Raw genomic sequence first — 27,120 nt, forward strand, 5'->3', positions numbered from 1 at the left:
AAATTGAAATCAGCTGATGTTTTACCAGAAGTATTGAGTTGTTTCACAGCATTTCGAAGACATTAAAACACAACATCATAAAATTGCACAGAACATTACATAAATAAGCCTGTTTGTTTTCTCGTTTGATTTTGTTTTACATTGTCATTTCAGGATCTTTTATAGCTGACTATGCGGTATGGTCTTTGCTCCTTGTAAAAGGCTGTACGGTGACCTATAGTTGTTAATTTCTGTGTCATTTCGGTCTCTTGTTGAGAGTTGTCTCATTGGCTATCACACCAATCTCTCTTTTTTTAAATGTACACTGTATTTAGAAACAAAAAGGAAGTAAGAATTTTTATTCAAAGCATAATATGGAATGTATACTTATAAAACAAATAAGGTATAAGAAAGACATCTGAGGAATACATAGATATGTGTGATGAAGAACAGGCATATTATCTGAAAAGTTACAAATTAGTTATCATAAAAAGAAAAAGATACATATGAGGTCTCAAACAGCCCTGAAGAATGGGGAACAAATAAAAGAATAAAAAAAGATATCCTTGCTTGTAAATATGCAAGAGTCAATAATGGGACATTACATAAAAAGGGTGGAAGTGACTCCACCTAAATTCTTATTTGATCTGTGTTTGGTGGTAATATGCATTGTTTTAGGTTTCATAACATTAGGTTGAGGCAAACTAAAGTTAGAGAACTGAAACTCAATTTGGGAGGTACGTACAGACAGACAAGGGTATATCAAAATGCCCCCTTCACCTACATAAAAATGTAATTGGAATACAGGCTTTAAGAAAATATAAATATTAGCTCTGGCTTGTTGGAGCAGTCATCATGAGGACTTTTCAGATTTTAACACCTGAATATATATCTAATGTCAACATAGGTCACTCTCCAGTCTTTAACTCTTATTAAACATGATAAGATCTATTCATTCTTATTAACCCTGCTCTTTGCAGGATTTTCTTAAAATTGTATTGACCACTTTTTGAAACTAATTAGATGCAAGATTTACTAACATTATGGAGGGATTCATATAACAAGAATTACTATAAACAAAAACAATAATCAAGTCTTTAGTTGATGCAGCATATACAAAATGAGCATACTGATCCTATATTTGGATAAGTTTAGGATATACATTATTTTGAGGAGATGCAATAAAGTATACAGATAGATATGGCTGCAAACTACCACATGACTGACTATCTACAAAGATTCATTTTTTGTCATTTGAAGTCTTCTTCCTGTATATATGTAAGATCAATTTCAGTTAAATTACACAAAGAAAAGTTGAGATAATGCTTGCAATATAAAGTGGAGATAACTTCTATAAAATAAAGTGGAGATAACTCATGTACATGAAGTGGAAATAACTCATGTAAACATTTTTTATTGGCTATATGCAGATATTTATTAAGCTTTTTTTTTTTAAATAATTCCAATGCTATTTCCACATCTGGAGAGTTTTCTGTTGTCGAAAAATAAACATCAAATAAAATTTGCTAGGGAACTTGCTGATTTTTTACACATAGATCAATGATATTAACAAGATGTCAAACAATATGGAAAATATTTTGAAACAATGACAATTATTTCAAATAATGCTTAGGTACAGACCTCAAAACAAACACATATATTCAAAAACATAAAACCTTCAACTGCAATGCATATCAGTCAAAAGACAAAAGACTATATGTTACATACTGTGTCTTAAGTGCACAAAACTGTATTTAATATTCTTACTTTTAGCTTAACTATATCCTTACAAGAACCTTATCCAAATAGTAATGTCACTAATGGGTTCCATAATGTAAAACAGGGCCTGAAACTTAGTATAAAAAGGTGCATTCCATGTATACAGAGCTATATATGGTAACATAGCACCAATCACATAAATTTAAACATAAACAAAACATCAAACAATAACATATAAAAATATTGCATAATTTACATGTAGAACACATTTGGTATGTACAATATAAAAATATATGTTGTAATATATAATCAGATCTATACAGCAATGATATTTTTTGCATGGCACATTCAAACAATTTTCCTCTTACAAGTCAATTCTATTCAAATTGTAACAAGATCTATACAGCAATGATATTTTTTGCATGGCATATTCAAACAATTTTCCTCTTACAAGTCAATTCTATTCAAATTGTAACAAAAACTATTAAAACTTCTGATAGCTGCTCCAAAATGGTGTAGATAAATATTAAGTAGAGTTACTCCAATCAATATATATAACTGTAACAAATTTTCATGTATAGTTTCAACCACACATTGGATTTCTGCAAAGGGAAATAACACATCAATTTTGAATATCACAGTTCGTTTATTGTTCACTTTGCTGTATTGTCTCCCCTGTCTGTGTTTCCTGTGATGACTAGAGTGGATGAGGGAGTGAATCTTATTGGAATGTAACCATCAATGTTGGCACTTACAACACATGGATCATCATCTGTAAACAAATAAGACAAATAATGAAAATTTATATGATGATAAATTAAGTAAATGGCTATGCCTGTTTTTTTAATGTTCTTTTTTATATAAATCATTACAGTTCAATTAGAGAGAAACCTGTTTATTAATTAAGGTGGCTCACGGGTACAAAAAATTAAAAATTAAACCTTTATTTTTTCATTACAAATTTTATTTATTACACTATTAGTTATTACTTTATGATATGGTACAAAAATCAACCCAAAAAATCGATTCGGTTTGGCCCCAGATGACTTTTAAAATGTTTATATCATTGAAACCAGGTGCTCCGCAGGGCGCAGCTTTATACGACCCCAGTGGTTGAACCCTGAACAGTTGGGGCAAATTTGGTCACAATATTCAAGCTTGATTCTGTCTGAATTTGGACTGTGATCAAATTTTTGACATAATATAGGTTTTTGTCACAAAATTAATGTGGTCCATGATCTAACAAATCTATTGCACAATACTGTGCAATTAAAGATTTCTTCTTGAAACTTTTCAAAATTCGAAAAATTTTGATAAAAAAAGGAAGCCCTTCAAAAAATGGTAAACAACCCCCCCCCCCCCCCAACTTTTTAAAACCCCTTGGAGCAATAACCCTTAAACTCAATCCCATGCTTTCCATTGCAGTATTGAACCTTGTAGTATAATTTCAGAGAGATCCATACACTTAAACACAAGTTATTGTCATGATTGTTTGGAAACTAGAAACATGCTTCTTTTTGGCCCTTTTTTGGCCCCTAATTCCTACATATTTTGGGCAATTGACCCAAAACTTAATCCCAGCCTCCCCTTTGTTATATGGTACATTGTGGTACAATTTCAGAGAGATCCATACATTTACACACAAGTTATTGTCTTGAAACTAGAAAAATGCTTGTTTTTACCCCTTTTTGGCCCTTAATTCCTAAACTTTGGCCCAATAACCTCTAAAATGAATCCAAACCTTCTACTTGTGGTTTTAAACATTGCGGTATGATTTCAGAGCAATTGAAATACTTCTACACAATTTATTATCCTGAAACTAACAAAAATGCTTCTTTTGGGCCCCTAATTCCTAATCGGTTGGGACCATCATCCCCAAAATCAATCCCAACCTTCCTTTTGTGGTATTGAACCTTCTGAAAAAAATTCATGAAGATCTATTCACTTAAACTAAAGTTATTAACCGGAAACCAATGTGTCTTCGGACGACGACGCAGACGACGCAGACGACAACATCATACCATTATACGATCCCAAAAAATTTTTGGGGTCGTATAAAAACTCCAAATTATCTCCCTTTGGTACAAAAATGCCATTTTTTTGGCATGAAATTTGAAATATCTTTTTTAACTCATCGTTGACCTATATTTTTTTATTATTGTTTTCAAATAAGCTGTACATAAACTAAATAATTGTAAAATTTAATCGATTTCTGTAATTAGGTTATTTTTTTTATATCGATGGCAGATTGTGAGCTTAAATGAACGGTGACCCCATTTTTTTATTTCATTTTTCTTTTAAGTATATGATAAAGTTCATTTATAAAAAAATATAGCGAAATCCTATATTAGAAAAAAAGAAAAGATTTATACCCAGGAGCCCCCTTAAGTGCAAAATTATTGAAATTGTTTGATCTTCCTAAACAAAACAACAAATTAATTCTAAAGGAGTTTGGTTAGGACAATTTCACTGTAATAAGTTTAGTATTTTACTAAATATTGTGTTAAGCTTTTCATTTGCATTATAAAGAATTTTTTTAACTGTTATCCCAATTTTTTATAATGAATTTGAAATTTTAGCCTAATATAATTTGCAAAACAAAACATTACAAGTTGTGTCGATGAAACAGAACTTACCAATAAATATCTCTAACGTTGTAAGCTGGAATGCTGATTTAACAATTTCATATTGTAATCTTCCATTATCTAATAGGAAAGTTTTTTTCTTTGTTTCCACACCAGGACATTTACAATGTATTTGTATTATTTCTGAAAATAATTTAGAAACATAGTTTTTTGATCAAATAAAAGTACATCTGAATAATGGCAGTGGCTTAAAATTACACGAAAACCTAGACATCTTGAAGTCAATATTAAGTCCTCAACAAAAGAAAGGTGTCTTTACATTCTTTTTAGTAAATACCATCCAGCTACCTAATATTTTCCTTTCTTTGTAGATTTTAAGAAGCATTTACAGAAATGACTCTGTTGTGAAATGAATAACTGTCATACATTAAACATGCACATAAGATGACATATAGTCACACATAAGCAACTGTAAGTTCTCAGAATGACACGGTTCTACTGCAGTAGACACAAAATGGTGATATAAACTTACCTGGTTGACTTTGTGACTGATATTTAGTAATTATAGTAGATTCTTTGATAAGCCTGAAAATTAAAAAAAAAAGCATCATTTCCAGAAAGTCAAAACCATATTACAAAAACATAACCAGGTGTTCAACAGGGCGCAGTTTTATACGACCACAGAGGTCAAACCCTGAACAGTTGGGGCAAGTATGGACACAACATTCAAGCTTGATACAGCTCTGAATTTGGATTGTGATCAAATTTTTGACATAATATGAGTTTCTGAGACAAAACAAATGTCAAGATCTTACAAATCTATTACGAAATATTGTGCAATTAAAGATTTCTTCTTCAAACTTTTCAAAAATTTGGAATTTGAGAAGTTTGAGAAAAAAAATTGAAAACTACTACCACCCCCCCTTTTTTTGCCAATTAGTCCAAAACCTGACATTTCTTTATACATAATTTGTAAGTACTGTAAAGGAGGTAAATGTGAAACATACCCAACATTGTATGTTAAATGTTTTTGAGTTACCTCCCTTACACTGCTTTTAAATTGTCTTAATTGTCCATTGACCAGAAAAACCTAGTTTTTCCCCTTCTTTTGCCCTTATTTTCAAAACTTTTAAGCCATAACACCCCCCCCCCCCCCCTTCCCTTCCCCTAAAATCAATACTAACCATCCCTTCATGGTATGGTAACTTGTGGTATAATTTAAAAATTTATAGAAATCCATTCACTAAAACTAAAGTTATTGTCCGGAAACTAAATGTGTCTTCGGACGAAGACGACGACGACATGATAGCATTATACGACGCAAATTTTTTTTAGGTCGTATAAAAATAACTTGCAAGTCACAATAAATTGTTAACACTTACAATCAATTTAAGTCATACAATGTTTGTTGAAGGATCTAAAGGATCTCATTTATTCAAATCTGATTGAAAGAACAAATCATCGTTATACTGTCTTGAACATTGAGACCACAGTTATCTTAAGATATCTTATGAACTTTTATTAGGTGACTTTTATTCTGAAACTGTTTAAGTGTAGGACCATAATTATCCTGATAATACTTACCCCTCAACTGTATTACAGTGTAGGACAGTTATTATACAATAGCAAATAATGCCTGGAGGTTATCCAAAAATTGTCCTATCATTAAGATTAATCAGATTTATAATACTTACTCAGTAAGATGTGATACTTTCATCTTCAATTCTTCTATTCTGTGATTCTGAAATAAAATAGAATTAAATTTATTGCTTTGTTTGTTGGTAATAATAATTATCTATTCCATGTTCAATTGCATACACAATTAAAATAGTAAAAGAATTTCACCCTTTTTTAATGTTATAAATATTCAAAAACTTTATAAGAAGTTTCTAAGCATGCATATATAGAATAAAATATAGACATTCCTCAAATTTTGACTCTTGAAAAATCAATTGATATATCATACTTTCAAAAGGAGAGATTTTTTATTCATTTACTACACTTACAAGTTTATCAATCTCAAGTTGACAAGAAGAGAGATTTTTATTCATTTACTGCACTTACAAGTTGATCAATCTCAAGTTGACAAGAAGAGAGATTTTTTATTCATTTACTGCACTTACAAGTTTATCAATCTCAAGTTGACAAGAAGAGAGATTTTTTATTCATTTACTGCACTTACAAGTTTATCAATCTCAAGTTGACAAGAAGAGAGATTTTTATTCATTTACTGCACTTACAAGTTGATCAATCTCAAGTTGACAAGAAGAGAGATTTTTTATTCATTTACTGCACTTACAAGTTTATCAATCTCAAGTTGACAAGAAGAGAGATTTTTTATTCATTTACTGCACTTACAAGTTTATCAATCTCAAGTTGACAAGAAGAGAGATTTTTTATTCATTTACTGCACTTACAAGTTTATCAATCTCAAGTTGACAAGAAGAGAGATTTTTTATTCATTTACTGTACTTACAAGTTAATCAATCTCAAGTTGACAAGAAGAGAGATTTTTTATTCATTTACTGCACTTACAAGTTTATCAATCTCAAGTTGACAAGAAGAGAGATTTTTTATTCATTTACTGCACTTACAAGTTTATCAATCTCAAGTTGACAAGAAGAGAGATTTTTTATTCATTTACTGCACTTACAAGTTTATCAATCTCAAGTTGACAAGAAGAGAGATTTTTTATTCATTTACTGCACTTACAAGTTTATCAATCTGAAGTTGACAAGAAGAGAGATTTTTTATTCATTTACTGCACTTACAAGTTTATCAATCTCAAGTTGACAAGAAGAGAGATTTTTTATTCATTTACTGCACTTACAAGTTTATCAATTTCAAGTTGACAAGAAGAGAGATTTTTTATTCATTTACTGCACTTACAAGTTTATCAATCTCAAGTTGACAAGAAGAGAGATTTTTTATTCATTTACTGTACTTACAAGTTTATCAATCTCAAGTTGACAAGAAGAGAGATTTTTTATTCATTTACTGCACTTACAAGTTTATCAATCTCAAGTTGACAAGAAGAGAGATTTTTATTCATTTACTGCACTTACAAGTTGATCAATCTCAAGTTGACAAGAAGAGAGATTTTTTATTCATTTACTGCACTTACAAGTTTATCAATCTCAAGTTGACAAGAAGAGAGATTTTTTATTCATTTACTGCACTTACAAGTTTATCAATCTCAAGTTGACAAGAAGAGAGATTTTTTATTCATTTACTGCACTTACAAGTTTATCAATCTCAAGTTGACAAGAAGAGAGATTTTTTATTCATTTACTGTACTTACAAGTTAATCAATCTCAAGTTGACAAGAAGAGAGATTTTTTATTCATTTACTGCACTTACAAGTTTATCAATCTCAAGTTGACAAGAAGAGAGATTTTTTATTCATTTACTGCACTTACAAGTTTATCAATCTCAAGTTGACAAGAAGAGAGATTTTTTATTCATTTACTGCACTTACAAGTTTATCAATCTCAAGTTGACAAGAAGAGAGATTTTTTATTCATTTACTGCACTTACAAGTTTATCAATCTGAAGTTGACAAGAAGAGAGATTTTTTATTCATTTACTGCACTTACAAGTTTATCAATCTCAAGTTGACAAGAAGAGAGATTTTTTATTCATTTACTGCACTTACAAGTTTATCAATTTCAAGTTGACAAGAAGAGAGATTTTTTATTCATTTACTGCACTTACAAGTTTATCAATCTCAAGTTGACAAGAAGAGAGATTTTTTATTCATTTACTGTACTTACAAGTTTATCAATCTCAAGTTGACAAGAAGAGAGATTTTTTATTCATTTACTGCACTTACAAGTTTATCAATCTCAAGTTGACAAGAAGAGAGATTTTTTATTCATTTACTGTACTTACAAGTTTATCAATCTCAAGTTGACAAGAAGAGAGATTTTTTATTCATTTACTGCACTTACAAGTTTATCAATCTCAAGTTGACAAGAAGAGAGATTTTTTATTCATTTACTGTACTTACAAGTTTATCAATCTCAAGTTGACAAGAAGAGAGATTTTTTATTCATTTACTGCACTTACAAGTTTATCAATCTCAAGTTGACAAGAAAAGAGATTTTAATTCATTTACTGCACTTACAAGTTTATCAATCTCAAGTTGCATCCTTTCTTCTTTTGTTGAATCTGTATTTGTTACAAAAGATGTACTAGAGGTTGCCATGGATACAGCAGAATCATCAAGACAGGTTGTAACCTTTGGCCTATGGACTTGTTTCTCTTCAACATCATGTTGATCACTTACTGGTTTTATTAACTGATCCGTTATAGAGTCATGAAAGGATGTATCTATGTTATTCTGAAAATATGGAGTTTTAGCAGAAAATTCTGTTGTCTCAGTTTCAAGTTCACTCCCAGAATTCCCTGAACCAGTCAAGTCTTCAACTAATGATTTACCTCCCTTAGATTGACTTCCTATAATAATATCTCTTGGAGATGAATCAGTGGAATCGGTTTCAGAGAAATCTTTGAGTTCAGTGACTGTTTCTTGTTTCCTTATGAGAAGATCACGATCATAATTATCACAGGAATCATTTTCAGAATGTTTTTCAGTTTGGTTTCCATGAGCAACTGCTTCTTTGATGTTTTCTGGTATGTCAACTGTATCTGAAACCTTTTCAGCATTTTCTATTACAGATTTTGAACTCTCTGACTCTTTAAATTCCAACGATCCCTGCTGTTCTTTGAGTTTCTTTAGTACATTTTTATCTGTCAAAAGAAAACAAAATCATTTAATATACCTCAGTTATCATTTTCTACATAAAATAAGTACACAATATTTTCACTATGTTGCAAATAACAAGCTTTGAACTATTGGACCGGTCAAAAATTGCCAACTATTGGACCTGGATGAAACTATTTGACCGCAAGCGTCATTATATCTCATAAAACCATAATGGCATATATATATATATACTTGTCACAACTTACCTTTCAAGACAAAAAGCTGTCAACCGTCTTGTTACAATTTTTTTTTTTATATTTATGTCAGTTCAATCATTTGTGTATCATTTAGGTCAGAAGCCTGTTGTTTAATGGTTGTCATTTGTTGATGTGGTTTATAGGTGTTTCTTGTTTTTTATATAGATTTAAACATTCTTTTTATTCTGTTTGAAATGTTTTACACTAGTCATTTTCATGCCCTTAATAGCTTGCTGTTAGGTGTGAGAAAAGGCTCTGTGTTGAAGGCTTTAAATTGACCTATAACTTTTTATACATTGTGACTTTAATGGAGAGTTGTCTAATATTGGCACTCATCACATCTTATTATTTTGAGATATATATATATAAAACATACCAATTGCAAAAGGAAAGAATTTCAATTTTATTTCCATAGCTGACCCTGAACTGGATGTTAGAAAGGCTGAATCTGAACTGGCTCTTCTTCCTACTGCTAACAGGATACCAGTCTGGTTTGTAAGGGGAGGTAACATCTGAGAGATTCCTTTAGGTCTTTCTTGTTTGTCAAGTCTCTACATGTATTGAAATAATATTGAGATACAACAACTTGTTTTAAAATGAACATAATCAGAAAATAATCATGGTGTTAAAGACATTATTTTATTTAATGACATCTATTTGTACGTGAGAACAGGATTGTGAGTATAAGTGTTAGGGCAAGAATATCTTTTAATGTCAGGCATCCAACTATCGTTTTTGGCTACCATTGGCTTCACATTGGTTAAAATTCTACCGTCATTCTCAAAATATCATTATTGTGATTTGTCAGAGGTCTCAAATAATTATTGTTACTGTTATTTTTGGATTGAACTTAACGTGATTAGTCAAATTTTATTATTGTTTTAAAGAATGTGTTCAGTTTATCATCATGCATCAAAAATTACCATTAAAGTCATTTGACACAATTTTTTACGTTTTTTGTCATGAAGATATCCCCATTACTACCCTCAGTTATGAGACGCGTATTTTGACAAGTTGGATATTTTCAAAATCATATAAAACTTACAACTTCTGCTGTTTTTGTTAAGGCTGATGTTATGCTGCCATTTTGAAATGTAAAAACTTGCAATAGATTCTGTGTATTACTGCCAACAACAACTGACTTTATGTTTGGCTGAAAAAGAAAAAAATATTTTTTTCAAATACAAAAATATATATATGGATGACTGATGACAATGTGTTTTAAATTGACATATTTTGATTGGCTGATACGAGGGAGGATGTTAATGCCTACTACTACTACTATACAGGGATGTTAATTTACTCTATCACATGGCTGAGTAGGTGACAATTTTTTTGAATGTTACCCTCTCGTCCAGACCAATCAAAAATCAATAATTTAAAGGACAATGAATTGAAGTTACATCAAGTTATAAATACAATACTTAATTTTTACGTTTTGGCTCAGATTTATTATTTTACCGTCACAATAAAAAAATAAAACATCTTTGTTGTTTTTCTCATACCCACGTTGATATGTATGTGATGTCATAGATACTACTTTTAAAATAAAATTAATCTGTTAAAGACAATAATGATAGGACATTCAGTATAATAAATTAAATAACACATAGCTGAGAGGGTGATAGAGCAGATTGGTACCCCTCGAAAAAGCATTGTAAACCTTGGCTTCGTTTTCTTATAAATTGTTGTACTAGTGAATTTTTAAATTAATATGGCATCAAGAACAAAAAGCCATTTCACAAAAACCAATGTCCTGACTCAAAACTATTTACTAGTTTCTTATTTTGGTTACGAATAATTTCAATGAACACACAGTCACACGCATAAACTAAAAAAAATTGTAATAGGCACAGATTGATGGTTTTTTACTTTTTTATGTTGTTCTTTTGTTGTAAAACTTAAGCTGTTGTTTTGATTTTTTTTTGTGTAGTTAGGGTTTGTCTCATTGACATATATCAAAGTATCTTAATGTTCATATTTACACAAAACTTTACACTTACGATATAAACTAAGAGTTCTGGTGTAAGTATTCCTTTGATCCCTGTCATAGAAATGCTACAAGGATCTTTACACAAAACTTTACACTTACGATATAAACTAAGAGTTCTGGTGTAAGTATTCCTTTGATCCCTGTCATAGAAATGCTACAAGGATCTTTACACAAAACTTTACACTTACGATATAAACTAAGAGTTCTGGTGTAAGTATTCCTTTGATCCCTGTCATAGAAATGCTACAAGGATCTTTACACAAAACTTTACACTTACGATATAAACTAAGAGTTCTGGTGTAAGTATTCCTTTGATCCCTGTCATAGAAATGCTACAAGGATCTTTACACAAAATTTTACACTTACGATATAAACTAAGAGTTCTGGTGTAAGTATTCCTTTGATCCCTGTCATAGAAATGCTACAAGGATCTTTACACGAAACTTTACACTTACGATATAAACTAAGAGTTCTGGTGTAAGTATTCCTTTGATCCCTGTCATAGAAATGCTACAAGGATCTTTACACAAAACTTTACACTTACGATATAAACTAAGAGTTCTGGTGTAAGTATTCCTTTGATCCCTGTCATAGAAATGCTACAAGGATCTTTACACAAAATTTTACACTTACGATATAAACTAAGAGTTCTGGTGTAAGTATTCCTTTGATCCCTGTCATAGAAATGCTACAAGGATCTTTACACGAAACTTTACACTTACGATATAAACTAAGAGTTCTGGTGTAAGTATTCCTTTGATCCCTGTCATAGAAATGCTACAAGGATCTTTACACAAAACTTTACACTTACGATGTAAACTAAGAGTTCTGGTGTAAGTATTCCTTTGATCCCTGTCATAGAAATGCTACAAGGATCTTTTTCATCTTCTAGACTAACTGTCACCAGCTGAGTTGTAGATTCAATATCAAAATGTGGATTTCTGGATAAACTGAACAATGCTTCTGTTGCAGATACAGATTTCTTCGGTGAGATTATATCCTCTTGTAAACTGTTTGTGTTTTCATTTAAATCTGAAAGTATTTCATTATGTCAATAATTAATACCTTAATTAAAATGAATAACTTTATATTTTGATTTTAATTTCTGAATAGATAAAAGTATTCATACTTCAATACAAGAGAATGTTAACATCAGATATAACAAATCCAAAGATAGTGTTAAAAATCAATGGCTCTTGTAGCTATCTATTTTTATGCCCCTGCTACGATAGTAGAGGGGCATTATGTTTTCTGGTCTGTGGATCCGTTCGTCCATCTGTGCTTCTGTTCGTCCGTCCGTCCGTCCAGGTTAAAGTTTTTGGTCAAGGTAGTTTTCGATGAAGCTGAAGTCCAATCAACTTGAAACTTAGTACACTTGTTGCTTATGATATGATCTTTTTAATTTTAAAGCCAAATTAGACTTTTGACCCCAATTTCACGGTCCACTGAACATAGAAAATGAAAGTGGGAGTTTCAGGTTGAAGTTTTTGGTCAAGGTAGTTTTTGATGAGGCTGAAGTCCAATCAACTTGAAACTTAGTACCCTTGTTGCTTATTATATGATCTTTCTAATTTTAAGCCAAATTAGACTTTTGACCCAAATTTCACCGTCCACTGAACATAGAAAATGAAAGTGGGAGTTTCAGGTTAAAGTTTTTGGTCAAAGTAGTTTTTGATGAAGCTGAAGTCCAATCAACTTGAAACTTAGTAAACTTGTTGCTTATGATATGATCTTTTTAATTTTAAAGCCAAATTAGACTTTTGACCCCAATTTCACGGTCCACTAAACATAGAAAATGAAAGTGAAGTTTCAGGTTAAAGTTTTTGGTCAAGGTAGTTTTTGATGAAGCTGAAGTCCACTCAACTTGAAACTTAGTACACTTGTTGCTTATTATATGATCTTTCTAATTTTAAGCCAAATTAGACGTTTGACCCGAATTTCACCGTCCACTAAACATAGAAAATGAAAGTGGGAGTTTCAGGTTAAAGTTTTTGGTCAAGGTAGTTTTTGATGAAGCTGAAGTCTAATCAACTTGAAACTTAGTAAACTTGTTGCTTATTATATGATCTTTCTAATTTTAAGCAAAATTAGACTTTTGACCCAAATTTCACCGTCCACTGAACATAGAAAATGAAAGTGGGAGTTTCAGGTTAAAGTTTTTGGTCAAAGTAGTTTTTGATGAAGCTGAAGTCCAATCAACTTGAAACTTAGTAAACTTGTTGCTTATGATATGATCTTTTTAATTTTAAAGCCAAATTAGACTTTTGACCCCAATTTCACGGTCCACTAAACATAGAAAATGAAAGTGAAGTTTCAGGTTAAAGTTTTTGGTCAAGGTAGTTTTTGATGAAGCTGAAGTCCAATCAACTTGAAACTTAGTACACTTGTTGCTTATTATATGATCTTTCTAATTTTAAGCCAAATTAGACGTTTGACCCGAATTTCACCGTCCACTAAACATAGAAAATGAAAGTGGGAGTTTCAGGTTAAAGTTTTTGGTCAAGGTAGTTTTTGATGAAGCTGAAGTCTAATCAACTTGAAACTTAGTAAACTTGTTGCTTATGATAATATCTTTTTAATTTTAAAGCCAAATTAGACTTTTGACCCCAATTTCATGGTCCACTAAACATAGAAAATGAAAGTGGGAGTTTCAGATTATAGTTTTTGGTCAAGGTAGTTTTTGATAAAATTGAAGTCCAATCAACTTGAAACTTAGTACATATGTTCCCTATCGTAAAATCTTTCTAATTTTAATGCCAAATTAGATTATTACCCAATTTCACGGTCCATGGAACATGGTAAAGCATAGTGCGAGTGGGGCATCCCTGTAATTTGGACACATTCTTGTTTGGATATACGACATTTACATATTTACTTTTTGTTTCCAATGTAAACAAGATTGCTGCAATCAATAACACAAACCAGCTCGATGTTAAAAATATTTATTTTTAATTAAGTTTATTCTAAAATATAATAATAAACACAAAGCATTCATTTGAATGATAAAAAGATATTTCTCTAATTATTTTTTTAAAAGATAGCAAATTTCATGGCCTGAGTCTTTGAAACCGTTAAAGCATTGCTGTGAGCTTAGCATAGTTAAAAAAGTAGTTCCATCTCAAATTTAAAAAAGTTTAAAACAAGAATGTGTCCACAGTACACGGATGCCCCACTCGCACTATCATTTTCTATGTTTAAAGGACTGTGAAATTGGAATAAATTCTCTAATTTGGCATTAAAATTAGAATGATCTTATCAAAGGGAACATGTATACTAAGTTTCAAGTTGATTGGACTTCTACTTTATCAAAAACTACCTTGACCAAAAACTTTAACCTGAAATTTGCACTATCATTTTCTATGTTCAGTGAACCGTAAAATTGGGGTCAAAACTCTAATTTGGCATTTAAATTAGAAAGATCATATCATAGGGCACATGTATACTAAGTTTCAAGTTGATCGGACTTCAACTTCATCAAAAACTACCTTGACCAAAAACTTTAACCTGAAGCCAAAAACTTTAACCTGAAATTTGCACTATCATTTTCTATGTTCAGTGAACCGTAAAATTGGGGTCAAAACTCTAATTTGGCATTTAAATTAGAAAGATCATATCATAGGGCACATGTATACTAAGTTTCAAGTTGATTGGACTTCAACTTCATCATAAACTACCTCGACCAAAAACTTTAACCTGACATGGGACAGACGGACGAACGAACAGACGAACGAACAGACGAACGAACAGACGAACGGACGCACAGACCAGAAAACATAATGCCCCTACTACTATCGTAGACGGGGCATAAAAACATGGAGACTTCAGAATGATTGTGTCAAATCATGCTGTTAAGTTTTCTGTTAAAACATTTTATTTATTTAAGATAAATTATCTTCTACATCATACGTCTGGAAAATATGGCCAAAATAATATGCTTGTTATTATTATCTCCCCTAAAACTATCGGTGCAGTCCTAAAGTCAAAGAACACTATCAGGAGGCTCATAACACAAAAATTTACCTGGAACCACAAAAGTGTCCTTGACCTTACAAAGACTTTCCAGAGGTAATTCAGCAGCACACAATACAATACTATCTGATAAAGACACAATGGAGGTCACACATCCATCTAAACTAAAAAGAAACAGAATACAAACAAAAGGTTAATTAAATAAGGGTGTGCATATTTTACTTAGATAGCCTCCTTCTATCCATAACGGTTTTTAATGTAATGTAGAAAAAAAGGTTCATAAAAATCACCAAAAAAGGGCAATAACTCCAATAAGGAATTATCTTAGCAGTTCCATGGACCAACAGTACAAGCTCTTTTTATCTTAGCCAGATTTTCTCTATAATAATGAGTGATGTCTTTTAAACATAGAGGTGTATTGTCAAACTAGGGGTGCAGTGTTCTTAAAATTTTGTTGTGTTTTTAATATTGCCATGATGCACAAACATTTCTTGCAAAATCTCGATTCTTGGTGTGGCATACTGCTTTTTAAACTTTCTAAAGAATATTACTTTAAAATCAAAGTTTAATTTTCTTTAAATATCAATATGTACTTTTAAAATCATACATCAGGGTGCACTGTTATAAACATCTCTTTCTGCCTATTCCTCAAACTGTACCTATTGTACATGCCAATTCTGATGAATCTACATTAAATATATTCCAATATAATAATTTTGATTTAAACCCTAACCCAAAGCAGTGGATCATGTGTATTTTTTTAACATTTGCGTTCTTTCACTTGAATATTAACCGTTTTGTTACGGTGTACCAACATGCAAGTTTATAATTAGATGAACATACAACTTGTAGATGAGAAAACAATTGTGAACAAAGAAACTTACTTAGGAATTCTCCATACTGCTGACTTATAATCACTTATAGTGTCATCTATATCTGGCCAGGAATACAACTGTAAAAGTAATATTAATTAAACATTTCAAAATCAAACTTTTAAAACCTCTTCTTTAAAAACAGGTAGTTGCTTGGCTTTAATCTAACTTTTACCAAGTATAAGGTACAAAGTTGAGCAAATGAAATATAGGAATGATTTTAAAAATGCAATGTACAAATAGTTCCTCTACATAGCTGTAACAATTCAAATTTAAATAGACAAGAATATTTCCCAGTTTTTTCAGGGTAAAAGCACTTTTTATATACTTTTGAACTTTTGGGATCCAGTCCAGAATTTAACATAGAAAGCAAAGGAGTCATGAAAAAAAGTTTAATATATTAATAGATTAACAAAAATGTATATCTATCTGGCATCTGTACTTCACAAGTATTAAAACATTATTCATATTCTGAAATAGCTGAAATTTTTAACTATTCTGATATATATCAGACTGTACACAATGTTAGGCATACTGTAAATTTAAAATTCTATTCTTGTTCAAAACAAACTGAATGTGAGATTAACACCTGCCATTTCATTCCAAGTTTTTGTCATCATTATTCCATAAAATGAAAACATATGGCTGAGTCTGATAGAAATGGACCTTATGCAAATGAATACCAATACTGCTGATTATTTATTTCGGATTGAAAATTATTAAAAAAAACTTTATGCGACGTTTGTAAATGTTTGAATATTGAGTTGACATAGGGACCTTTAAAAACAGATAAAAAATCATCCTTTTTGTAATTGATTGTTCCAAAATGGATTAAAATCATATATGCATGTACATGTATTCTTTCACTTACATATGGTCGATTTCTATCTGACACAACTCATATCATAATGTCGCTGGGCTTCTAAAATGTTGTAAATAACAAATTTTTCAAGAAAAAAATATCTCACAAACAGGCTTTGAAAATTTTGGCAAAATGCATGCTTCCAAAATGTCGTCTGTGAACTTGAACATTTTTGTAAAAAGCAGTGAAATAAAAACTTTGACATTTCTGGATAATCCAAGAACTTAAATTATTTTCACAGAAATAAAGAAATGTATAATTATTTTTTCCCAAAGCCATTCTACAACAATTTTCAAGACCGGCCAGACCATTGGTGTCAAAAAGCATTTTTAGCCAAAAAAGTCATATACAACATTTTAGAAGCCTAGCGACGATAAGTTTCTGAATAAACGGAATAGGATTTAGATGAGTTAAAGGAGCTGGTATCTTTAAAATCAAAGTGCTTGTAAGCAATGAACAGTAAAGATTGCTTCAATTTATCTGGGGGAAGTAAAATTAAATATTGCATTTTATAAAGCATTGGTTGTACCAGTAGTTGATTTAACAGTCTGCACAAAGGAAGATAACTCCAATCAATTTTTGAAGATGACTTTAACAATGACATCATTAAAAGTTTTAAAAACAGTTATTAGATTCCTGCACCTTGCAAAAGTTATGTAATTTTCTTGACAAGTGTAACATCATTTTGTGCCTTGAATATCTAAGCATATATTACATCCATAAATTTCTGGAAATAATCATGGGTAATATGTAATTGTACAGAATGTTATGATCAATGCACTATATTTTGTGTATCAAAAAGGTAGTGATCAGCCTTGGAAGATTTAGATATCAAGTCTGTTTTCATTGCATTTCATGCAATCTTTACCTAAAAAATGTGTACAAGTTATTATGAAAGTTTTTAGGAATAATTGCATTTCATCACCTGCATAGCATGCAATATTTGCACCTAAATGTTACAGTAATCAATCAACCATCAACTTGACATCCCCAAAGAGTCCTTACTTTGTCATACCTGGAAATATTTTTCAAAATTTTATCAATGAATAAAATCTTACCAGCAAACATGCACCAATACACAAAACTAATTTATTTCCATCATCTGTCCAGGTACCACATCTTATCTTCTCACTGAAACAGAAAGTACAAGTATATTATGTGGGTCTGCAGTTAATAAAATCCAAATGGTTTAAAAAAGAAATTACAATACTGTATTCTTAAAATAGCTATCATCATCAATTCTTGATTTGACTGTTGCTATTGTAGTTTTAATAGGAATGTTGAGCTAAGCCAACAAAATTGATATTTGCAACTGTCAAATTCCAATTAGGCCACTCAAAATACAGTATCGTATTCTGATGATAAAGTCATAAAACATTCAAATTCAAAACTTTAGAGTTATTACATAACTGTTGCATTTGATTGCAGAAGATTGTTGCCAATGGATCAGCTTGAATTTCAACCTACGAATGGAAGTCAAACATCTTCCAATGAAAAGTGGTGTATCATACAACATCTTTTTTTATATCACATGTCAAATGTCATATTGCGTTATGAGAATGCTCTTTGATAAAGATTCACCATCTTTGAAAAATCTAGAATGTCAGAAAATATTAAAAGATTTTTATCATTTCAAAAAAAAATAAAAAAATATTAAAAAAATTATCAGTCATTTATATTTTCAAATCTGAAAACAAAAGACAGTTAGGAATAGTTCAAAACCTTTATCGATAAACGATGTATGAAACTATTTTTAACTGTATTTAGTTTCGAGATTTGAAAATATAAATAGTTTTGTATATTGATGCATGTTTGCTGGTAAGATTTTAATACTTCATCTGTAATATAATTATGAAAAAGGACAGTTATTGTCAAATCTACATACATAATACAGAAAAAATTGGTTTCTAAAATGCAACCGTTTAAGAGAATGTTTTAATATAAAGTGTTGTAATGTAGCTTTCAAAAATTTATTCCACATAATCCTTTCTCTTGCCTGCAATTGCTGCTGTCGGTGAAAATGTTTAATGTTGACTACCATTCCATGAAGTTAGTGATGTCTTAAATTTTTGAACCTCCAAAAATGTAAGGATAATTGCCAGTATAAAAGAGAACAAGATAAAACATATTTTCAAAATTTTGTTTCAGATATTACGTCTTTTAAAACCATTGTATTTTTGTGTTTTGTTGCTGGTTTTTTTCTTCTTCAAATGAATATCCATCTCAAGGATTCCTTATGTATACTACATTTTTATTGATCTGAGAATTTTTTATAGAAAGGTTAATCCATTTTGAACATATCATATACTAACGTATGGTTGACTTTTGTATATACCGGTAATATAAATCTTACTCTTCCAGAGGAGAGAAGGCAAAAGTTCCTTTGTCATCTGTATGGTGAAAGAAGAAACTACATTGTTGTTTGGCTAAAACACATAAAATATCTCTATCTGGATTCCATAAACAACCTAAAAAACAAAATAAACTAGTTTTGTTTTTTACTTATAACTTAAAATATTCTTTATTTACATTCCACGTACATATACTGTTAATTCAGAAATTATTGTGTGCATTTATTATTGCCATTTTATTATTTTACACTAAAATTTGATTTCATTGTTTGCAATTTTGAGAAAATACCTATTAATTGATATAAAAAAATTCATCAAAATGCGAGTTTAAATTATTGTGATTATAACCCTGTTGCATTTTTCGCAATAATAAAAACATCGCCATAATTTCGGAATTTACATTTTACAGTAGACATTTCTTCTAAAATTTGTTGTGACTATTTAAGCGTTATCCTCACATTGGCTCCCAAATAAATATATCATGTGGGTTTGAGATCTTAGTGCACAATAAACTGTTAAAAAAAGTCAATTAAGTATTAAATTTCAAACTGTGTACCTCAAATAACTTTACCTACCAGTTCAATAAAATATTTGTATCACAATCTATAGCAATACTTCCATCAATACTTTTAAAAGAGATTTAAAAGTGTACTACCATTACCAGTATGCATTTAGATGTTACAACCAGTACACAACTTAAGTGCCAGTCTTTCAAGGTCATGTTTTTCTCTGAATGGCAATTTACACTTAATCCATTGAATGTATACTGATTGATATTTTAGTCTAAGATACATGATTTTTTTCTTTAGTTGTTATTGGCTTTTAACTACTGTGGATTCATTTATTTTCGTGGGTACCAATTTTCGTGGATAAGGGAAAACTTGGATGTTCTTGGATATTTAATTTCGTGGTTTTGATGCAGTCTTCCTATAAGCCCATAGCAAATTTGTCATTCGTGGAACATTGAATTTCGTGGTTTACCTGTAACCACGAAACCCACGAAAATTGGTATCCAACGAAAATTAATGAATCCACAGTAGCTGTCAGTACCTGGATGTACTCTTAGATGTTTTTTTTTTGGGATTGTATAAGTTCTCTTCTGCATCCACTCTGTTTTTTTTGTTAGACATATTTGTATTTGTTTGTATCTGACGAGTTAAGCCTTTTTCAACTGATTTTTATAGTGTTTTTTTTTGTTGCACTGTTACACCACTGTCCATGGTTAGGGGACGGTTAAGCACTCACAAACATGTTAAACACTGCAATATTCTTTATGTTCCTTTCCCCCAAGTCAGGAGCCTATAGTTTAGTCAGTGGTTGACATTGGTTCATGTGTCATATTTGTTTTGAAAATTGTTTTGTCATAAATTAGGCTGTTAATTTTTCTCACTTGTACGATTTGCTGTATTTCTCATTGTAGAATGCCATATGGTTGCCTAAAATTGCTGACATCAATTAAGGGGAGATAACTCAAATGAACTTTGTTGAATAGTTGTCTCCTTGGCAAGAATTATCTAGATAAATTTTGGTTAGAATGATAACATATTATTGAGTTATCTCCCCTTAATTTAATCTGAACTTAAACTAATGTAAAGCTGAGTGGGTTTTTATTTGTCATATTTTCACCCTTACATGATGCTTAGGAAGATTGGCAATTAATCCAAGTCTACACAATAAAATCATCATATATTTAGTTAACCTATTTCTTTCATTTTAAATAAAATTACAAGATTTGGTATCCTTTAAATTGTCTTTTTTCATATTTCTTTCCTTCACTAACCTTGTTGAATGAGTTGTACATTGAGTTTTCTAACTAACCTTGTGGAATTGGTTGTACATTGAGCTTTCTAACTAACCTTGTGGAATTGGTTGTACATTGAGTTTTCTAACTAACCTTGTGGAATTGGTTGTGCATTGAGCTTTCTAACTAACCTTGTGGAATTGGTTGAACATTGAGCTTTCTAACTAACCTTGTGGAACTGGTTGTACATTGAGTTTTCTAACTAACCTTGTGGAATTGGTTGTGCATTGAGCTTTCTAACTAACCTTGTGGAGTTGGTTGTACATGAGCTTAGCTTTCTAACTAACCTTGTGGAACTGATTGTGCATTGAGCTTTCTAACTAACCTTGTGGAATTGGTTGTACATTGAGCTTTCTAACTTGTTTGAAGTTAAGTTTAGGTACCACTCCATCCACTTTCCATAATGATACATGCTGACTGTGAACTACAGATAAATAACAGGTACTAGGTCCAATATTACTGCTCCAGTGTACTGACAGGACATCATGTCTATACAAAATAAAATAATTATATATGTATAACTGGTTTTGAATTTATACTCTAATAGATATAGGAAGATGTGGTATGAGTGCCAATGAGACAACTCTCCATTTAAGTCACAATTTATAAAAGTAAACCATTATAGGTCAAGGTTCGGCCTTCAACACAGAGCTATAAATGGCCCAAAAAATTACTAGTGTAAAACCATTTAAACGGGAAAACTAATGGTCTAATCTATATAATAACGAGAAATCTACAGTATGTATTAATTTTCTATTGATTTGTTTGACTTGTCAACTCTCGAGTGAAAAAAAAAGATGTAAAGGGTTCCATGAAATTGCTGCTGTCTTTTTTAAGATGTTAAATAGACTGCCTAAATAAGTGTTTATATGTAAAATAGATTTTTTTGTTTAAAGAATTATTTTTTTCTTCTTCAGTTGATATATTTAGATCTTGAAATGCAACATTTTTTTTTAATTTGCTTCATCTTTTATTGATCTTTTATTAACTTGGTTAAAATTTTGTAGGCACCAATAATTTTGTCAAACCTTCATGGAATTTTATGTTGAAGCTTTGGAAGAAGCCTTTTTTATTTTTTATTTTTTTTTTTAAACTTTTAACTTTAACCATTGACTGAACCTAAATTTTGACACTAGTGACAAAGCATACCACAGCTGACCACCTGACATACATGTATATTGAACAAGCTTCCATGACAGGCTAGACAAAAAGGTTTAAACCTTATCATATGTACAGCTGTGTGATAGACATCTAGCTAAGAATTGTGTTCAAACAAGTCTAGTTTTGTGGGTTGGGAGATTTTTTAATTGTTGAAGATGAAAAAAAGCTTTTGGTATTTGAGGCCACAATTAAAAATATTTTGGTTTGCCCAAACCCTACCCAAGGTTGAGACAGTGGGTAGGTAGGTAGGCATTTTCTTTTCTTTTTTTTTTTAAAGAAATTTACGTATCGGATGTTTATTAGTCTTCATGCCTATCTGATTAAAAAAAAACTTCTTCAAATCAGGACAATAAAAGAATTTGAGTAGGCAGCTTTTTTCTGGGTAGGTAGGGTTTGGGCAAACAAACCTATTCTTTTTTATGGCCTGACAAATTTATGCACATATAGGGATTTTGTCTGCTCAATTAATAAACATTGACCTTATGTATACATTGATAGACCTCTGATGATCCATCACATTTGCATTCTATAAATATAGGCAGAGTTAAATTAAAATCTTTTTAATAATAAATGAATTCAATATTTGCAACACTGCCAGGTAAAGTTTTTTTAACTTGTGATTGAGTTTATGAATTATATTTTGACATGTGAACAATGACCGAGCTAATCATGCTATTTGTCAGGATGTAACACTTTGTCAGATGATCAGGAAATAGTTTCACCTCAGAAAACAAAAGTCCAATATGATTCAGTAATAAACTATTTACACATATATGTTTTACTACTTCATCATCTTTAATAAAGTACTCTTTTTTCGTTTAAATTCATAACCTGATTGAAAAGATATAAACTTTGTATTTGATATATAAATTAATAGCCTGGATAATTTTTCGAATATCAAAGTGAATTTGTTGTAGACAATAGCTAGGTTTATGTTATTCATTCCAAGATAGAGCCGTTTTGAAAGACATTGAAAGTTTACATTTAATTTTTCATATTTATAATTCTTCACAAATTTTCAATAAACATGATAAATCCAAAGAACTGGAATTAAATTTCAAAATTGATTTTATCTCATTTGTACATCCTACATATTTTACTGTTCAATTCAAAGTTAAATAAATTTTTCAAAAATCCTTTTCTATGATATAAAAATGTGTGTTTAATTGTTAAAATTGTTCAAATGACTACAGAATTTTAAGCAGATTATTTGACATTCCCTAGTACTTACTGGAACTCTCCAAGCTTCAGTGGTGAGTTGTTTTCTACTTGACCATCAAGTAAACTGATGTTTTCCAGTTGAATGGTTTTCCCAATAGACCACACTAAACCATGCTGTCGATGAATAGCTAAAAAGACACAACAGGTAGAAGACAGATAAAAATAACTAAAGGGAGCCTGTGTTGCTCACCTTGGTCTATGTATAAAAGATGTGGTATGATTGCCAATGAGACAACTGTCCACAAGAGCTGTTGTCTCATTGGCAAGGTGAGCTAAAAAGCATTGAGAGATATAATGGATATATGTTCAACTAAGCAAAATTTCAAAGACAATAAACCATAGGGGGCAGGGTCAAGTAATCTCCATGGTAATGAGATGTACTAATGTTAATACATGTACAACTGCATACCACACATCATAGACCTACCACTAGTGGTTCCCCATAAACCAACCTAATCACAAACTAATACATGAAAACTTTAGCAAAAGCCAATAGACCATGACTGAGGAGGCGGGGCCAAATACTCTTCATGGAAATGAGATATATGCCAATGCTTATACAACTGCATACCAATTATCATTAATTAACCACTAGTACACCATGAACTGACCTAAGCAAAAGTTTCAAAGCCAATGCAATAGACCATGACTGAGGAGGCGGGCCAAATACTGTCCATGGAAACGAGATATATGCCAACACTTATACAACTGCATACTGATTTTCATTAATTTACCACTAGTTCCCCATTAACTGACCTAATCACAAAGTATTACATTTGTACATGAAAACTAAGCAAAAATTTCAAAGTCAATAGACCATAACTGAGGGGTCAAGGTTAAATAATCTCCATGGTAATGAGATGTGCCAATACTAATACAACTGCATACCAAATATCTTTAACTTAGACTAGTGGTTCACCACAAACTAGACCTAATCACAAACTTATACATTGAAAATGAAAATAACAAATTTGTGATTTGAAATAACATACAATTAAGATTTATGCAAAAAACAATAGGGCTAGAACAGCCTAGTGAATTGGTCCCTGAAGCTATCAACTGATCATCATGATCATAGGGATACTATGAAGGTAATCATGGTAATTGTAAGTATATTTTTGTTGTAACTATAGCAGATATCTTCAAATCATAGATACATAAAGGCAACAGTAGTATACCGCTGTTCAAAACTCATAAATCCATGGACAAAATGCAAAATTGGGGTAACAAACTAAAACTGAGGGAAACACATTAAATATAAGAGGAGAACAACGACACAACATTAAAATGTAACACACACACACACAGAAACAGACTAAGCATCAGACAAAATCCTATGAGAATAACAAATATAACATCAAAACCAAATACATGAATTTGGGATAGATAAGTACCATGACACGTCTTATAGTAATGTGAATTCACACTCAAAAATAAGAGAAAACAAACGACACAACGGAAACACAACGTTAAAATGTAACACACACAGAAACGAACTATAATATAACAATGGCCATATTCCTGACTTGGTACAGAACATTTTTAAAGGCAAAAATGGTGGGTTGAACCTGGTTTTGTGGCATGCCAAACCTCTCTCTTTTATGGCCATGTGAAATATAACATTAAAATGACAACACAACATTACAGGACTACAATATAAATAAATAGGAGAACACAATTGACAAAGAAACACACGAATAATATAGCTAACAAAAGGCAATAAGTTTAAAATTTTTAATACACCAGAAGTGCATTTTGTCCACACAAGACTTACTTACATGTACCATTAAAACTAATACACCTTGTTGCTATTTGTCCGCCATTACTGGACATCACACAGGTTTTCGTAAAATTTTGACTTCATAAGTATGGATTCTCAGGTTGTCTGCATGTTGATATTGTAAAATATCAGCTGCGAGTCACAATATGAAGCTTTTCGTTTGATAGTAAACACACTTTTTGTTGAGTGAGCGCAGCAAAGAAGATCAAAAAGTCTTCATATTGTGTCTTTTTAATTAAGCAGCTGATATTTTACAATATCGATATGCAGATAACCTAGCTGATAATCAATTTATTGAGCTGTCTTTGCTATTTTTGAAGTGTTTTCTTAGTTTTACCAGCTATTGGAGGATGACTGAGTTTGAGTCAAACTTATCAATGCCAGTTCAAACATTATGATGTCGCTGATATGTCTGGGTCAAAGTTATTAAGGCTGTGTCAATGTATTTGACTTCACAAAGCTGTGATAGGCAATTTTATTTAGAGCTGATAAGGATGATATAGACAGCGCTATAGATACTTCTTACAAATAAAGGTCTACCGACGCGATTGAAATTAGTAAAGGTGTTTTTAAAGTTTTCCGATAGTTAATAATGTCAAGCTGTCTCGATAAAAACCATGTGATTGATAAGAAGTATCTCTGGTCAATTTATGACCACAGCATCGCAGATAGTCACAAACGAAATTAACGACACCGTACTGTCATATAGAAGGGTCCAAGGGGACATGATTGAGACATACAAGATACTAAATGGTAATTACGATCCAGAAACGAGTTCATTCCATAAATTAATTTCAAGAACTGAAAATAGGCATAGCACAAGAGTAAATAGTAATAAAATCATTTACCAACGATTCAAAACAAATCTGAGGAAAAACAGTTTTGAATAGCCAAATTATGGAACAAATTACCTTAAAGTAACTAAAGCGCCATCTATAAACTCATTTAAAAATAGACTATATAAATACTGGGAATACAAAGAAATCTATCATTCTGATTATCAAGCTGAATTAACCAGAAGCAGCATCAGAAATAATGGAGACAATAATCAGTCTGGTGAAGAGGAACCGTGAGGATCCTGTACCGGAAAACATCATTTAGTATAGTATAAGTAAGTATTAATTAGACAGTTTCCATATCTTTTCTACAGAGCTACCCGGGTTATAAATTAGTGCTAATTAATAGTTCCTGTTCATATAATACTTCCATGGCCTCAGGTATTTTTCAAATCTATTTATCTCATCAAGAATGATACTGATAGCTATCTTTACGACAAGTGAGGGGTACTCAATGCCTCAGCTGCTCTACCACAGAAAATGTCTTACAGTGTGTCAATGTTTTTTGTCAAAAAACAAGAAATTCTCATTACTTAGCATGCAGTATTATATACTGACTACTTCATAGTCTATAGAAACGTGTTTCACTTCCCTGTACAACAGTGCTGTTTTAGAGCCAAATTAAGAAAATCTTATTACATGACAACATCTCACCTTCATATAATAAGTTGACATTTTGTCCTCTAACACTGACCCTTCCTAATTCCATTGTTATTAACCAAAAAATCTACTATATTTCTCTTATGACTCTATTACAACACTCGCTACAGCAAGTTACAAAAATGTGTTTTGGATAAATAGACTGTTAGCACCTCCAACAATGAAGAGTTTTGAGTTGATTTTGGTGGGAAATTTAAATTACTAAAGGGAGTTTTAATTATATCATAGAAATTGAATATATTATCTATTTTGTTTCTGAATTTTCTAAGTTTACAAAAATAACTACTAATTTCTTCCTATATTTTTAGGCTGATCACCCATTTGCTAATTTAAAGTTTGAAACAAGACTTTTAAAGGGTGTTGCTA

General features: G+C 31.0%; 1 protein-coding gene across 1 annotated transcript; it reads right to left on the reverse strand.

Annotated features, from left to right (window-relative positions):
• Window positions 1–1,248: 1,248 nt before the first annotated feature.
• On the reverse strand, window positions 1,249–26,906 carry LOC139491702 (WD repeat and coiled-coil-containing protein-like). Its single transcript, XM_071279516.1, has 16 exons — window positions 26,749–26,906; window positions 23,489–23,606; window positions 21,422–21,585; window positions 19,298–19,412; window positions 18,003–18,075; window positions 16,095–16,162; window positions 15,262–15,374; window positions 12,053–12,273; window positions 10,294–10,401; window positions 9,625–9,799; window positions 8,410–9,035; window positions 5,978–6,024; window positions 4,816–4,868; window positions 4,335–4,466; window positions 2,092–2,470; window positions 1,249–2,013 (listed from the first exon to the last, which is right to left on the reverse strand). Exons 1-15 carry the CDS (start codon window positions 26,801–26,803, stop codon window positions 2,352–2,354), a joined length of 2,187 nt encoding a protein of 728 aa, XP_071135617.1. The 5' UTR covers window positions 26,804–26,906; the 3' UTR covers window positions 1,249–2,013; window positions 2,092–2,351.
• Between the last annotated feature and the right edge of the window lie 214 nt (window positions 26,907–27,120).

This window comes from Mytilus edulis, chromosome 10 (assembly GCF_963676685.1).
Source record: "Mytilus edulis chromosome 10, xbMytEdul2.2, whole genome shotgun sequence".
NCBI lineage: Eukaryota > Metazoa > Mollusca > Bivalvia > Mytilida > Mytilidae > Mytilus > Mytilus edulis.

Excerpts from the sequence above, each read along its gene's own strand:
- LOC139491702 (XM_071279516.1), bottom strand. The coding sequence starts at position 26,803 with ATGGAATTAGGAAGGGTCAGTGTTAGAGGACAAAATGTCAACTTATTA. Across the intron at positions 12,274-15,261 it reads GGACACTTTTGTGGTTCCAG|ATTTAAATGAAAACACAAAC; the intron begins GTAAATTTTTGT and ends AAATACTTTCAG. Across the intron at positions 6,025-8,409 it reads AACTTGAGATTGATAAACTT|AATCACAGAATAGAAGAATT; the intron begins GTAAGTGCAGTA and ends ATTTTATTTCAG.